This window comes from Lithobates pipiens, unplaced genomic scaffold, assembly GCF_037356315.1.
Source record: "Lithobates pipiens isolate NorthernLeopardFrog02 unplaced genomic scaffold, aLitPip1_a1.2 Scaffold_16, whole genome shotgun sequence".
In the NCBI taxonomy this organism is placed as follows: Eukaryota; Metazoa; Chordata; class Amphibia; order Anura; family Ranidae; genus Lithobates; species Lithobates pipiens.
In genome coordinates this window covers 405,362,068-405,378,834 of record NW_027507748.1, presented here as the reverse complement: position 1 = coordinate 405,378,834, position 16,767 = coordinate 405,362,068, and the positions used below count along the sequence as shown (strand labels likewise).

General features: G+C 41.2%; 1 protein-coding gene across 1 annotated transcript; it reads right to left on the bottom strand.

Annotated features, from left to right (window-relative positions):
* Positions 1-3,593: 3,593 nt before the first annotated feature.
* C1QBP (complement C1q binding protein) lies at positions 3,594-14,409 on the bottom strand. The gene is made up of 6 exons (XM_077482390.1): positions 14,127-14,409; positions 12,390-12,540; positions 8,937-9,024; positions 7,785-7,880; positions 5,533-5,655; positions 3,594-4,431 (listed from the first exon to the last, which is right to left on the bottom strand). The coding sequence occupies exons 1-6, from the start codon at positions 14,341-14,343 to the stop codon at positions 4,285-4,287; spliced, it is 822 nt and encodes a 273-aa protein (XP_077338516.1). The 5' UTR covers positions 14,344-14,409; the 3' UTR covers positions 3,594-4,284.
* Between the last annotated feature and the right edge of the window lie 2,358 nt (positions 14,410-16,767).

The window sequence follows — 16,767 nt, the reverse complement described above, 5'->3', positions numbered from 1 at the left end:
AAGCGCATGATTGCATTGAAGGGTCAGGGGTGTTCAGGAAGTCCCATTTTGAAAGCAGTGAGATGAATTCTTCTCCCCCCCATGCATCTGTAATGTGTGAAACTAGTTACAGAACTGATGGCTGTGGTTTTGTAAACTTGCTTTTTGTGTGTGCGCTGGGAGGAGGTGCAATGGATCAAAAAATTCATGGATTGGATCAGCAAATAATTGAATTTGCAAAAACCTGTGAAAATTCCATCACCATATAGTCCCCACTGTAATATTGGCTGGGTATGGAGGGATGGCTGGCACAGCAGCGCTGTGGGCACTACAGATGCAGCACTGCTGACACTGATCTCCCCCCCCTCCACTGTAGATAGGAGGAAGGAGCTGGTGTCATGAGATGACACCGGTTTGTTTATAAGTGATCGCTCTGTCATTTGATGGAGCGATCACATTGTAAATGGCCTGGGTGTAGCAAGATGGCCACTGCTTCAAAGCTAGGCTGAAGCCACGGCCTTTACTAAGGCTGAGCCCGCGGATTGCCCCGTTCGGATCATGGATTGTTGATAGGGGTGCAATGGATTATCACCTAATATGTAACTATAGGGGTCTTTACTGTAAGAGCGGCAAGGATGTGGGATTCCCTTTCACAGGCAGTGGTCTCAGCAGGGGGCATTGATAGTTTCAAGAAACTACCTTATTAGATAATAACCTGAATGACTGACTGTGATATATAAGGTAATACTGACACATAATCACACAAGTTTGTAAGGACAGGTCTGGTAAGTTGGTCAGAGGCCATTACAAGAAGGCAAAACACAGTAAAACCTTTTTATGAAAATTACAAGACCATTAGGTAGTGGAGGTGTGTGTAGGTAAGAATATCGTTTAGCATCACTTTATAATCAATGATCAGCTAAAGAACTAGTGTCTTTTCTGCAATTAAAGAAGGCTACAATCACAGCTTAATCTAGTTCCACAACTCATTGGATAGCCTGCATGCTTTGTAGCTTTCCCACTGCTGTTTATGTTCGATCTGTAAAGACTAATCATGTGGTACCTTGCTGCCCGCGAGCAGCATTTCTTGTACTGTTCAGAAGGCAGGCTCTGCAAAATGTAACACAGCAATGCCTATGCACAGGGCATAGGTAATACACGTCACAGAATTCAAGGATGGAAATGTGTGGGGATCTTTACAAACTTCAAGCATGTGTAGACTGGAAGTAATCAAAATAAAAATCATTCATTTCCACATTGTACCAGATACACTTGAGTCAAATAGCCCACTGTTCTGCTGAAACTACGCTGACTTTCTGTACTCACAATGCAGCAGGTGCTTGGGGACATGTATGCAAGTGGAGATCACTCAACTAGCGTTTCTAGATTAGAGGGATCCCACAGGTATGGTTTATGCATCGTTATAGATCCAGCTTGGACCAATAAAATAATACCTGGAATTGACCTTTTTAAGATATCATGCCTATTTTTTGTGTCTCCATGAAAAGTATCAGGGCTACCCCCTCCCCCCCCAGGAGATCACTGCTCCAGATGAGCATAATCCACTAAAAGAAGGGTATGGTTTGCTAGCTCTGGTTCACAATGGTGAACATGTAGACCAAGTGAGAGAAAAAAAAACAGCTGCATACCAACATTCATTCAACAGGTTTATTGAAAGACTGCCACCAGGACTAAAACAGACCAAGGGGTGGATGATGTTATAATGGCAGTCTTTCAATAAACCTGTTGGATGGATGTTGGTGTGCAGCTAATTTTTTTTCACTTGGGTTACTCAACACCATATTTGTTGAGCTGCAGTGATCAAAGCAAGGTTCACGCTTTACAGATTTCCAATGATATGTTGTGCATAGTTGAATGCTTTTTGATAAAGTTAAAGGCCAAGTTCACCTTTTTGGAACATGTTAATACCATATTTGGTATGAAACCTGTTCCAACTCCTGCTAGTAAACCCCCCCCCCCCCCATGATAGTGGGTAGCAGATCTCCTCCCCAAACCCACGGTCACAATTTAAATACAACACAGCTCCCCCACACACAGCCATGTCATTCAATTTCTTGTGACTAAATTAGTTACCACCATGGCTGGTGGCTTGCAGTTCTGAATGAACTGCAAGGAGCCAATGATGCTCTCATAGTTCATTTACAAGTCCTGCAGCTTTCAACAGTGAGCCTGTATGAATTTATGGGTAGAAAGCCACAGGGCTTGTCAGCAGGTACAAGCTTCCTCAGGGGGAAAAAAAAAAACCTTTTCAGCAAAAATTTACATTTAATGTATAGTATTGTTTTTTTTTTTTTTTTTTAAATACATTGCACTAACCCTACATTATATGGCCATGATGCATGCATGGTGTGAACAAGCACCTTAAGCCAGACTGGACAGTCCTAATGCATCAGGACAAGTGTAGTTCAAGTCCAGGGGTAATCAGAAACTTTGGAACTGGACCAACTTTTTAATCATCGAAATGATCTTCAGAAAAGAGAAAATTTACAGTTCTCTATGTAGTAAAACAAGTTGGCAAAAATGTCCAACCCACTTTCCCACTCTGCTGGTTTGTACCAGGTTGTCAAATTAGATGTAAGTGCCTTATTGTTGATGAAAAGTAAACAAGAAATGTGAAAGTCAGGTAGACAATGTTAACCATTTACAAATTGACTATATTTTCCCTCCAATGTAAACTGCAAGACTTGCTTTACCTTTCAAACGCAACTCTGGGCACCATCCTTTTCCTACGTTTTTGTGAAGTGTTTCTGCTTCAAACATATAAAGCTGGCTCCTTGTACCCTAATCTGATACTAAAACTCATGCATTTCACCTGCTTTTAACACACATTTTCAGGAAGCCGTCACGATACAAGGCAATATCTTTTAGAAAACTTTTTTTTACCTTCTGTTGCATTAGGTTACAGTGAATTTGAGTTTAACTGCTTTTAAAGTGCAGAGTGGTACAGAGAAAAAAAAGTTTTCCCTCACAACTCTTCAGCTATGTTAAAGTGTGGACTGAGCACCATAAATGTTGTGTTTTTTTTCTGCATAGAAACCCAACTCTCCACACAAGGGTAAACCTGCCCCTCAACCCTGAGATCACTTGAACATTATAGATCTGGCAGAAGAAACAAATATGCATTTAAACTGTGTTGGTGTTCATGCACGAGTGGTCCTACTCCAAATTAACAAAAGGGATTATAAACGGTTTTCTGTATACTGTTGCAGATACCTGTCAAAATCTGGTGTAGTGATTGCAAGAGAATAGCCTGCAGAGATAACAGTCCTCCTTCCCAAACTCAGCTAAGCTGGGAGCTCCTGCTGAACTGCATTCTGTGTTGTGTCTGACAGACACATCGAACACAAAGCAGATCACTCCTATTTACCAAAGATTCTTCCCCTTTGGCTAATTAAAACAATCTGTCCATGTTGAACTAGTTAAGTGGAATTACAGGTAGGAAAGCTCCAATGCCTAGGTCTCCTTCAAAGAGGATGTTCTTTATAAAATTGATGATCTTAATGTCAACTCGCACATTTTCTTCTTGCATATTGAATTTTAGGCCAGGTCTATACAGACTGTACACTAGTTACATAATCAAGAAATCCATCAAATAGAAGGTAACATTTTAATGGGACTTGTACAAAAAAAAAAAAAAAAAGTGTGTGTACAGATTCTGAACTGCATAAAGAAAAGTGCACAGAACATACTGCTAAATTTAAAAAAAAATTATATAGCAGGATTTTCTATAGGACACTTCAACATTATCAGTAACTTTTGCCATATTCTATAGCTGTTAAATGAAACTTGTCAAATGGTTTTCCAATTCCGTACAGACTACTTAATTATCTTTCCAAAAAGGCATAAACCCACAGAAAACATTTCCATAGCTAATTTGATAGACATTCAAAAAGAAGAAGAAATGTTCTGCCAAGTAATCCAGGGAAATGGTAAACACAAATTAGACATGACATTTCAGCTGGGTGTACAATTTTATAGGAAACCTGTGAGACTAGGAACTGTCTTTACTAACTAGTCAGTCACTGACCTGAAACAAATCACTAATAGCAGAATTTAACAAATTTCAGAATTCACTACAGGCATGGTTGTTTCAGATCAGTAATGCACTAGGAGGATCAACAAAGATCAGGATACAGTGCTTGCACCTTTAAAAATAAAGTCAGCCACGGCAGCCCCTGTACCTCTATCTTCACTGAAGTGAATTTCTCCGAGTCCTTGAACCTATAAGCTTTCACTGAAAATGGCATACACTTAACACCATAAGAAAAACAAATTCTAACATGTTTAGCATTTAACAAACTTTTTCAGATTCTCAAGGAAATGAATATATTCTTGATGTTCTAAAGCAGTGCTGAGTTCCACAAGTTCATCAGCAAAAGTGTTATCAATGCCGCGGTCTGCCAGAAAATCCATCAAATGGTCATAAAGGGCCTGCAAAAAAGAAAATTATATACAATTCAGATATATGCATGTCACATTACAAACTATACCAGACATAAAAATGTGATCGTGTATGAAATGAAGACAAGTATAACAGCTTAGCTTAAAGACCAAATGCAAGGGGTTGGAAAACAATTAATTTTTTCCATCATATCTGATGAATTAAACAGAGGAAAGCCAATAGATTACATTTAATGTGCAGGTATAAATATTGAGAGTTTGCAATCCCCAATGTTCTGAGTATTTCAGTGGACTAAAACCAAATCCCTTTTCCCCTTGAAACTATTGGTTAACTCATTGCATTCTGCAAAGGTTTAAGCTGTGATACAAGACAAATATTGTACTTTCCTTACAATAGGAGTTCCATTTTTGGTGAGGACACTGAGGGATGCAGAAACTGGAGCTTTTATCTTAACCATACTAATATTGCACCAGGTGATCATAATGAAGTCTGCTCAGAGTGGAGAGGAGAACTGAGTGATTAGCGGTATGCTAATCACGGCAATGCAAAGGTGGAAGATGCAGCATCAATTGATGCTACATCCACCTAGGTGAGTTTTTTTTTTTTTTTTGTTAAACCTGAATTTATCTTTTAATGTAATATACTGTATAATTATGTCTCAAGCAACCAATGTGGGGGGAAAAAAAAAAAAAAAAAAAAAAAAAAAAAAAAAAAAAAAAAAAAAAAAAAAGGAGGATGGTGAACACCTAGTGCCAGTTCACATTGCAAAGTGGTGCGCATTTCCTGCATAGTTTTCAAAGCACGCTGTGTCTGCAAACTGCAGCAGGTGTAAGTGTAACATTAACAACTCCCCAAACACAGATGGCAAACGTGTTTGCTTGCACTGGATTACATGGTACCAAAAGTACCATACGTTTCAGTTTGCATGTGCTTTTAAAATGAGTGCATGCACTACTTTGGAATGGATTTCAGTCCATTCAAATGAATATAGACTGAAAACACACTGCACTCAAATCGCACAGGAACATAAGCACATTCCTGTGCAATTTCTGGTGTGAACCGGCCCTTAAGGCAATTTTAATAAAAAGGTTAGAGGAAAGTTAAAATCAGGCAGAAATATTTATACCAACCCAATCAAGGGAATCTGTGCCAAGAGTATAGCTGTTCTCTTTCCAATCGGTCTCTTCAGTGGGCTGGAAGCTAACCTCTCGGATAGTGAAAATGTCACTCTCTTCCTCTTCGCCATGTCCAACCTTAACACAGCAGGAACAGCAAAAAGTTACATTTTAAAAGGGTGGCATCAGTATAGTACATATATTAGGAAAAAGATCTACAATATCTGTGCCATGACATTTCAATAAAGTGAGTAAAGAATCCATGTGTACTGAAAACTACAAGTCTTAAAACGTGCCATTATGCTGCCTGTAACACTAGGAATGTAATGTATTTGGTAACATGTCTTACATGCAATGTTCAATATGTCTGATGTGCTACCAGTTACTGGATCTGAAAGCTAGAATGGGTAAATACTTGTGTGGAGTGACAAAAAATATATGTCTCAAAACACCTTATGGCTGAACATGTTAAGGGTTTGCCATTTAGGTTCCAGATGATAAAGTGGTGATATAATAAAAAAAAAAAAAAAAAAAAAAAATATAAACCCCACACACAGCCTTTTAGCCAGAGCAGCTTATTGGATTTTTGGTTTTGATAAACAGGTTACAAGGCCTTAAAATAGTTATAAAGTCATACATTTTTATTAAAATAAAAGGTTACACTCGCTTACATGTTCTTTCGATCCCCTGCTGGAACGGTCTACTCCACCTCTCCTGCATCTGCCTCCATAGCAAGCTGCATGTTATGGGGATATGTGTGGGCATGCTCCCAAGCCAGGCTGTGTGCGTCCATAGCCACACACAGTGCAGCTTCCACGCCTCCCCATAAGATTTGACTGACAGCGGCAAAAGTCCATGGCTGCTGCATGAGTCATGTGAGATCAGGAAGAGAGAAGAGAAGCAGCTGGGGACAGTGCTGGATCAAGAAAGGGCTCAGCAGTGGCATGCACAGGAACACCCTTCACACAGGAACAGAGCTGAGGCTGTCAATCAGCTGGAGTTCCCTCCCATGTCACCCTTTTTTCCTCTTGGAGTCAGGAAAACGTGTCAAAAGTAATTCACACTGACAGCTTTGTTCATATTTCATGTTTGAGGTTTACAACCACTTTAATGCATTCCCTGCATTAAAAAAGTCAAAAAAACAAACTTTAGAACTACTTTAATTCTAATTAGTGAAAATCCATAAAATTGTTCCTACTACCTTGAAAAGTACCTGTGTGCAATTTGAATATCTCACGTGAAGGAAAAAAAACCCTCAACAGGTATATATTGTTTGAATTGCTTTTTTACAGTTTGTATTTTACAACTTAGATACACTTGAAGTGTTTTGTTGTTTTATCTTACCTGCTTCCTATGGGTATTTTGTTGTATTTTCTAGAAGGTTAATTTATATACTGGTTCCTTCTCCTGTCCACCAGTTACAATAGCTAGCATGTTTGAAGATGGTTTAATTGGTTGGTCCATGTGGCAGGAGTGGTAAAATTAATGGGATGTGTGATCTACTGAGAATCAAATCAAAGATTTGATGAAGACCAGTGTGTTTAAAACACATTCTTGTACCTGCCTTGCATTATTTTCAAGTAGGTTTAGAACACTGTTTTATATTCTGTGATTTACTGCGGCTTTATACATCCTAAAATTAGACTGAAGGAAAAGGCGTTTATACATCATTTATCTTTTTTTAAAGGTGAACTAATAGGACACAAACGTTTAACTACAAATAAGAAAGTTGTTCAACAAGAAAAAAAAAAAAAATATATGCCAATTCTGTTCAACCAGTATTATGAACCAAACGCCCCTTGCAAACAGCATAACTAGGTCCTGTACACCCAGAGAACTCGGTAGACTACATTGCAGTTAAGCAATAGAGCCTATGACAGGATAAGCAGGGGTATACAGATGATATCACTCTGCTCCCTCCAACTGTCAGGAAGTTCTCACAGTCAGATAAACAGCAGTCACTAAATCCCTGTGTCTTACAGTGCAGCTGTACAAGAGGCTTATATCGAGGCAAGGAAAAGTGTCATACCTCTACAAGCTGTATGCAAAATACACCTAATGAATCCAAAGCTGGGTTTGCACAGTAAATGTGCATATTCCTTAACTGGGGTGTGCACATTTACGGTCTATATATAGTAAGGAAAAAAAATAAAAAATGAAATAACCAATCCACAGTTTTTATCCTGAATAATTTTGTATAAAAAAAAAAAAAAACCCACACACCAATGGACACACTTTGCTAACTGTGAGGGAAGTTAGAACATTACCTCATCTTCAGGATAATGGCAGTCAAGAACCAACGTCTGGCTGCTATCAAGTTTTGTAACTTCTACAACAAAGTTAGGTGTGGAAACTAGTTCAGGCTGTAGGAGAAAAAAATAAAAAAATGGTTAGTTTTATTTTCTCTCATCATGATTTCATTTTAAAGCCAAAAAATGTGTAAAACAAAACTATAATATATATATATATATATATATATATATATATATATATATATATATATATATATATATATATATATATATATATATATGTATGTATATATATACACACACACACTTTTTTTGAATTTTGCCAGTACAAAAAAAGTGCATTTATCTTTATTTTTTCTTCTGTAGACTCAGCATAGCTGTGTGCCCATACATCATACAGGCAAGTAGTTATCTGAAAGCAGGAAGAATCAATGAACCACCAGAGCGCTCACTAGTTCATTGAGAACTACAAACTGTCAGGCACAATGGCTAACGATACTTGTAGTCTATCCATTCACAGGAGAATTAATAAATAACACGAACGCGTGGGCGGAGCCCCACACATCCACACCCTTTTCCAAATTGTGACAGTGGGTTTGGGGATCACAGGACGAAAGAAAAAAAAATCAGATGTACAGGGTGCAGATGCTGGAACATCCAGGGAACTTATCCTTTAAAACCTCCAAGTGTTCTATTACCCGCAGGGAAAAAGATCCGATAGCAGCCCCATACCCTTCTCTCCTATTCAAAAAAGCTCATGCTTTGGTTGCACTGCATGTAACAAGATTTGAGAAATGGGGGGACAGAATCCTGTCATTCATCAGACTCTGCCCCATTCACAGATTGTGTGTTACAGGTTACCAATGCATGGTCTTTTCTCAAATGGGAGACGAGGGTGCTTGTCCATGTTGCATCTTTTTCACTGCAGCGGGCAGAAAACTTGGAGCCATTATCCCCCTAAGAGTCTGAAGTTCAGCAGCTGGAAGAGGATCGGTCATCACTGGAGAGAAGATTTCTACATGATATGGTAGCCTGACAGATGGGGGTACATACTTCATTACAGGTATGTGAAGAAACTGAATTTTTAGTTATATTTCCTACGATTATAAAACAGACCTCCTTTCTGTCCCCCCCCCCCCCCAAGATAAAAATAAAATGTAAACTTACTTCCTCAGCTTCACCCTTCTGACCTTCTTGAGACTCCTCATCGAAGGATGGTGGAATGCTGTTGTTTGTATTAAATGTCACAGTAATCCTACAAGGTTACCAAAAAGAAAAAAAAAAAAAAAACTTTGGGATACCTACAAATATATAAAAGAGCATGTACATTTAAATATACACTTATAAGTTAAAGTGATAGTAAAGGATTGTTTTTTTTTTTTTGTTTTTTTTTAAACACTAACATATACTTACCTCCAATGTGCAGTTTGTTTTTCCTTAGAGTGGCCCGATCCTCTACAGGGGTCCACCGGCAGCTTTCGGCTCCTCCCCACATCAGATAACCCCCTAGCAGAAGTGCTCTCCCGAGGGGGTTACCTTGCGGGCATGCTCCCAAGTCCAGCATTTGCGTCCACAAACACGAATGCTGGACTTGGCCCCGCCAATTGGATTTGATTGACAGCAGCGGGAGCCAATGGCTGCACGGCTATCAATCTAGCCAATCAAGAGCCAGGATCCCATGGAGAGAGGGAAAGCACATCCCCACCAAGGAGATGAAGGGGCCCAGGTAAGTAAACGGAGGAGGGCTGGGGGGCCGGTGACTGCCAGGTGTTTTTTCACCTTAATGCAAAAATAAATAAAAAAACACCCACACCCACACGAGGGTTTACAACCCCTTTAAGGCAGGCCCAAATCGAGATGATCCCATTCTAAATAAAAAAACAACTGAGATGTAATAAAGTAGAACTATAGACAAAACTTCATTTTGAAAACAGCAAGGGAGGGTTAGAACCGTTCTGCATCCATCTCTGAACTATCACTTTACGTGCTAGGAATAATGTTTCACAAATGAATATTGTGTGGCATTTGTCCACCTCTACGTCTGGCCCAAAATACACAACTTAGGGTCCAGCACCACAGGTGATCCCATATTTTCTTGGAGGAAACGGACAACCTGCGTCCAATACTTCTGGACATGTGGGCAGCTCCACTGGCAAACTCTTTCTAGAGTTAACGAGAGAGCTGTGCATGATATCATAAGCCTAGCCTTTTTACCAGACAAGAAAGAGGAAGTGGGCTGTATAAGGTATTTACAGGCAGAAAAAAAAAGTTTTACTACGCAAAGTTAAAACAAGAGCAGAAGATATAATAGATGGAAAGTTGAAAAAAAATAAAAATATGACTGAAGGTCCGCTTTAACTGCATTCTGGTAAATAAAGATGGACATCCAGAGAGGGGAAAAAAAAAAAAGCTCTGTATGGGTGGGTTTACACATGTCCAGTACAAACTGTATGTCAGTTTTCACTTAGAAGAAAAATACATTTGTTCAGTGGTTCAGATGCAAATTTCCAAGACTGCGGACTGGATTTTTGCCACAGCTGCTTTTACAGTGCTGGAGAATACATAGTAGCTAAAGGGCGTCAACTCCTGTAGTAGGAGAGCAATTTGTGCTGAAATCCTGAACAGAATCCGTAACACAACAGAAGATGTACTCTTTTTTTTAAATTTGCACTGCATATAGGTAAACAGCTTTAATAAAAATCAATGTTATTTCACATGTCATGTGAATCGGATGCAGTTCAAAATGCATCCAATTCGCATATATGTGAACCAAGCCTACTTCTCTTAATATTGGATTCCTTTGTGTTAGCCAGTTACAGTAACATGATCCGTATGCATTCTGTTCAAATACGGGAGTTGTGCATGCGAGTATTCCTGGAGGACACAAAACCAATGGCCCCACCCTTCAGCAAGGAGATGGCAATTTAGATATATGGCCTAGCTAGTTATAGGTTCCCAGGAGCAGAGGCCCAGATACAACTGCAGCCACTGCTGCCCTTGAGATTTTAACAGTGTAATGCAGAGCAGCAGAAGAGGAGGGGAGGAGAGGGAAAAGGAAAAGCCTAAAAATAAAATGAATGCACCCCCCCCCCCATCTGTGTCCCTGCAGCCTCCTGGGAGATGTGATGCCAGTATCCCAGGAGGCTGCAGGACCAGGGACATGTCATTATGGCTTAGTACAGAATGGCAACAGGGAAAACCTAACAATCTACTCCCACAAACATTGAATTGCTATACTTACCTATTCTGAAGCTAGTCCAGTCTCCAGGGGTGCCCTCTGTGTACAGGAGAAGGCCAACAGCAGCTGGGAAGTGACATCACCCATAGAATTACTTACTATGGGGCTTCCATTTTAGACTGCCTCTCCTACACACTGAAGCCACCAGATCAGATCAGCAGAATAGACAAGTATAGCGATTTTTTTTTTTAATTGGGTGAAAGTAGGTTTACAGTTAGTACGGTTTTGCCTTTATGTCCACTTTACACTAAATACCCGGAGTTCCTCTTTAACTCTGAGTGAAAGTTGTAGCTTCCTACAGTGTTTACATCTGCAATGCAAAAAAATATGCACCAGGATGAGGGAATCCGAGCTTAGGGTGCTAGGAACGGTCTTGGGAGATTTTGTAGCAAAAGTAGAATTGTTCTTTAAAAGGAAAAATATTTCTTACAGCTGATTATAAAAACAGTTCAATAAACCCAAATAGAAATGGGCACTATTTCAACCTCAACATAAAACTACAAAAAGGTCCATAAATAAAGTCCATAGTATAACCATGGTAATCCCACACATGAAAGTGTCATCTTATATCTGAAAGGTGCTCTTCCAACAAAACACCAATTGCTACTGCCAATGTGAAAAGTGCCCACTCACCATAGCTCCAGTGATCTTGAAATGAACAAAGGTCAGTTATGCAAATCTAGCTGCACAAAACCATGGTGGCTTTCCAGAAGATGCGATTTGTGAAACCAGTCGGAAGCCTCATGGGTGACGTCACATCTGGACCGGCCCTCCTGGTGGTGAAATGCATGCCCATCCCAGGAGTGAGAAGCGGCAGCATTTACGGACACTAAAGGCTGTACAAGTTTGTGCTGCGTCAGAGCACAATTACATGCAAGTGCAACTCCTTTTTGTTACTTTTAATCTGGTGCAATAAAAAAATATTACACTATAGCATTTTCTTTGGTTTATGGTGGTAATATTTGGAGAGAGAGACTAGGATAATTATCTAGAGATCTGGGGGCAAGACTGATCAATTTGGATGGGCTATCAAAATATCCCTGAAGCTCTTACTGACCTTTATTCTTTTAGAGGTCACTGGAGCTATGATGAGTGGGCACTTCTCACGTTGGCGGTGGCAATTGGTGTTTAGTTGTAAGAACACCTATCAGATACAAGAAGAAGACACTTCCATGGTGTGGGACTACCATAGTTATACTATGGACTTTATGGACCTTTTTGTAGTTTTATGTTAAGGTTGGAATGACACCGATTCCTTTTTGGGTTTATTGTTTCGTAGTATTTTACTAATAGGAAGGCAGCTTCAGTGTTTTTTTTCCCCCACAATGGAGCAGTCCCCTTTATATTTATGTTTATTAATAAAAATAGTTTGTGGTACATACTTCTCTCCAGAAACTTTGCGGGTCAGCTTAGCTTCTGTTCCATTGACTTCAATTTCCCACCCACCAGTCATTTTGGGGAGGCTCTTGTGTTTTTGGATTTTTCTCTCTTCTTTGAGTTCATCGCTCAAAAATTCTGCAAAGGCTTTGTCTCCTAGAATAATGGAAGTTGTAATATAACAGCACATTAAACTACATTGGACTTAAATAAAGAAGAGTTACACAAGAAATATTTCACAAGTATTTTGGAAAAAGAAGTGCAAAGTACATTGTATAAGGGAACATGTTCCTGAGCTTAGAGTGATCCTGGTGCAAAAATATTTTGTTAAAACCCTTTATCTGTAAAGAAGGCAGTAAATAGTTACCCGTCAGAGTGCCTGGGCCTCGACCACCACTCTGATCACTATAACAACCGAGCTTCCAGGAAGGGTGCTCTTCTGTGCCCCCTGACAGCTCTCACTACCTCTGACCTCAACATCACCACTCTCTCCATTATCACTTCTGCCATTTCTATACCTACTTATGGGCAATTCCCCACTCTAGAGAAAACTATCTTACCAGGGTTCTGGTTCTTCAAGGTTTCTAAAGTTTTCCAGAACAATGTCAATTGTCTAACAGTGCCTGCACGAATCCTGGCACAAATGGCATGGGTCTGTTTGGACCCCTCTTCTGCTCAGGTAACTCCTGATACTGATTTTTAATTTTAGTTATCTTTCAATAGGCCCCTTGTTCACTCTCTCCAAACAGATTTTTTTTTTTATAGTTATACTGAGCTAAACAAAGCTGGATGCATTCCAAAAATGCACAAAATATAACCGGATACTGATAATGCCAGGTGTAGTTGATCCAGGAAACATCCAAATGCCTCCAACTGGAGCAAATCGGATACTTTTTTTGGGGGTTTTTTTTTTGGTTTTGTTTTCCTCTGGATTTTCTGTGGTTATATATTATGGAGGTGTTCTAATTATGTGCTTTGCTTTTATTTGGTTCTATTGGTTGAATCATAGGACTTGTATATTTTTTCAACCTATTTAACTATAAAAGGCGCATTTCTCCACTCACCTTCAGTGTATTACGGGGGTGAGTGGATAGCTTCCACGTAACATTGGAGGCAACAATACACCACTCACCTTTAATGTAGAGGTAGATCAAAATGGGGGCCCCCCCCCCATTCCCCCCCCACTGACAATCGAGGGGGGCAACCCCCCTTCTCCCACTGACATCAAGAGGGGCCATATCCCCCACCCAACATTGCGACGGGCCATACCCCCCCTCCATCAATCGAGGGGGAGGTGGGGGTCATATCCCCCACCATCAATCGAGGGGGGGGGGGGTGGTGGGGGTCATATCCCCCCCCCCACCAACAATCAAGGTCGCAGTTTCTCCTCTCCCACAATGTAAAAGGGGCATTTCTGCACTTGCCCCCCCATAGGTGGGGTGCACACCTGTTCTTGTTTCATGATAAAAATGTACTACCATGTTCTCTGAAGATAGAAATGATGAGCTGTGGGTGTAAAGCATAGAAGTATATTCTATTCTGTAGTATACATACTATGGTGGTGTACCATGAGATAACCTCTAAGAGGGCCCCAGGTGGAGGAATGCTGCCCATCCCCATGCTAGGCCATCAGTCATACATGAAGGTGATCGTACTACATAACCTTGTCATCTATGTGGAGGGAGGAGAAGCTGGGAGATCCTAGGAAGAGAGAGGTCATGGTATGGAGGAGCCGCACTCACCTTCAGTGTGTAATCCCCCACATCCACACGATACAGCCGGGAATCCTCTATGTGGGTACAGGAAGGTCGGCCTGAGCGCACTGCCTGCTCCGCCATGTAACCATATAGAGCGGCACACGGACACAGCCGGGCCCCGACTACTCAGCAATGGCAGCGGCCGAGCGACCAGCACCCTGGCGGCGGCAGAGAAGACGGAGCGAGACAAGGAGGACAGCATGCTTACAGCCGTGACCCACGTGTGTGACGAGAGGACACTGTGACACCTCTCACCCGGAAGTGGATAGGCGGATGTCACGAAAGTACACTATCATCCAATGGTGTTAGCTCAGGGGAGTGTCAGAGGTCAGGAGGTGGAGAGCATCTCCTTCATCTGTGCAGCATGGAAATGCACTCTCAATCAACATTGATTGTTTTTAATCTTCACGCCATTAGTAAATAGATAGCAAAGTATATCATATTTACTTGTTTTACATTTTTTTACATTTCTTTAGTTACTTCCTGGCAGTGGTGGCCCATCCATTAGGGAGTCCCCCCCATCCATGCATCAGGCATTCTAATCTACATGCAGGATTCTAGACGCATGGATTTTGGGGGAAGGTTGAAGCACGTCATTAGAGCCAGAGGATCGAATAGGCTTCAAGAAAGGGGGGGGCTCTCTGCGCAACAAGCCCACCCAGTTGTGTGACAATAGCAAATTAATAGTAGCTATTATCACGCTGATTCTCCTCCTGGACAATCAGGAAGCAGGTCATGGGACCCATTTCCCAAATGGCCGAGGAGGAGTGAGAAAACGTAGGAGTCGCATTGGGAAGCCTAGCCAACGGAGCCGGGACATAGAGGAGACTGAGGGGGTAAGCTGCCACCTGTCAGCATAGGGTGAGTAAGCTGGCGACTGAGGTGGTGAATATGGCGCTTGGTGCAGGCTGGAGCAATGTGGGGGGGTCCATGGTCAGGTTCATCTGCAGCCCCCCCCCACGACCAATGGAGCACCGGCCGCTAGTACAGTACAAGAATCCATCTAAAGCTGCCCATATATTACACAATTTTATTATTCAATTTCCTTTAGATTTACCTACAACTATGTAGTGCAGGGGCCTGCCTAATTGCATACAAAGTGAAAGTGCTTAGGTAGCCGTCAAATTTTCAACTCGCATTTTGCAAATGGAAAAGTGTGGGACTGCCTCGGAGGAGGGGGGTGGATCGTTCTCCCATCCAGGAGCAGAGAGGAGAGGAAGATGCAAGCTGGCTGGATCGTCAGAAAGTGGGGATTGCCCGCTCTAACAGCTTTAATTTGAATTGCCTGGTGTTTCAGGCACTCACCATCACACAGTCCTGCCGCCGGGCCAGGTGGTGGGACTGTGTGACGGTGAGTGCCCTGGTGGTGTTTAATTTTGTTTTTCACACAGTATTTGTGCAGCAATTTTTCAAACACATTTTTTGGGGAAAAAACACACTTTTTTTTTAAATTTGAATGCACTAAAACACACTATATTGCCCAGATGTTTGATGAAATAAAAAAAAGATGACCTTAGGCCGAGTCCATGGATACCAAACAAGACATGCTTTAAAATTGCGCACAAACGTGCAGTGGTGACAAACTACATACATTTTTAAAAGCCTTTACAGGTTACTACTTTAGATTTAGACCCCTTTCACACTGGGGCGTTTTTCAGGCGCTTTAGCGTTAAAAAAAAGTGTTACAAAAAAGAAGCCAAATCTGCAGTCCCAATGTGAAAGCCCAAGTGCTTTAAGAGCCCAAACATAATGTCAGCACCCGAAAAACGCTTGTAAAGTGCTGCTTAAACTAGCAGCGCTTTACCAGCGTTTTTCGAGCGTTATTGGGGCGCCTTTAAGCCCTGCTAGTGGCCAAATAAAGGGTTAAAAGCGCCCACAAAACGCTGCTGCCAATAGCGTTTTACAGGCGCTTCCCATTGATTTCATTGGGAAGGGGTGCTTTAGGAGCGGTGTATTCACCGCTCCAAAAGCGCTGCAAAGAAGCTGCTTGCAGGACTTTTTTTGACGCCCTGCCAGCGCAGCGCCTCAGTGTGAAAGCACTCTGGCTTTTACATTGGGATTGCAGTTGCAGCTTCTTTCAGGTGTTTTTTTTAACGCTAAAGCGCCTGAAAAACGCCTCAGTGTGAAAAGAATCTCGGTGTGAAAAAACTCAGGCTTTTACATTGGGATTGCAGTTGCGGCTTTCAGGCGTTTTTTTAACGCTAAAGCGCATGAAAAACGCCCGTGTGTAAAAGGGGTCTTAGAGAGGAGTTATACTGCTAAAATTACTGCCCTCGATTTGACCTTCGCAGCGATACCTCACATGCATGGTGCAATTGCTGTTTACATTTGACGCCAGACCGCCGCATTCGCCTTTGCGCGAGAGCAGGGGGGGGGACAGGGGTGCTTTTTTTAATTTTTTGCTTTATTTATTTTTTAATCTTTTTTTTTTTAACAAAGTGATTTATTTTTTAATCTTATTTTTAAACTGTTCCTTTATTTTTTTAATCATGTTTATTGTTATCTCAGGGAATGTAAATATCCTCTATGATAGCAATAGGTAGTGACAGGTCTATTAGACCCTAGATCACTCCTCTGCCCTCAAAGCACCTGACCACACCAAGATCGGTGGGATAAAATGCTTTCC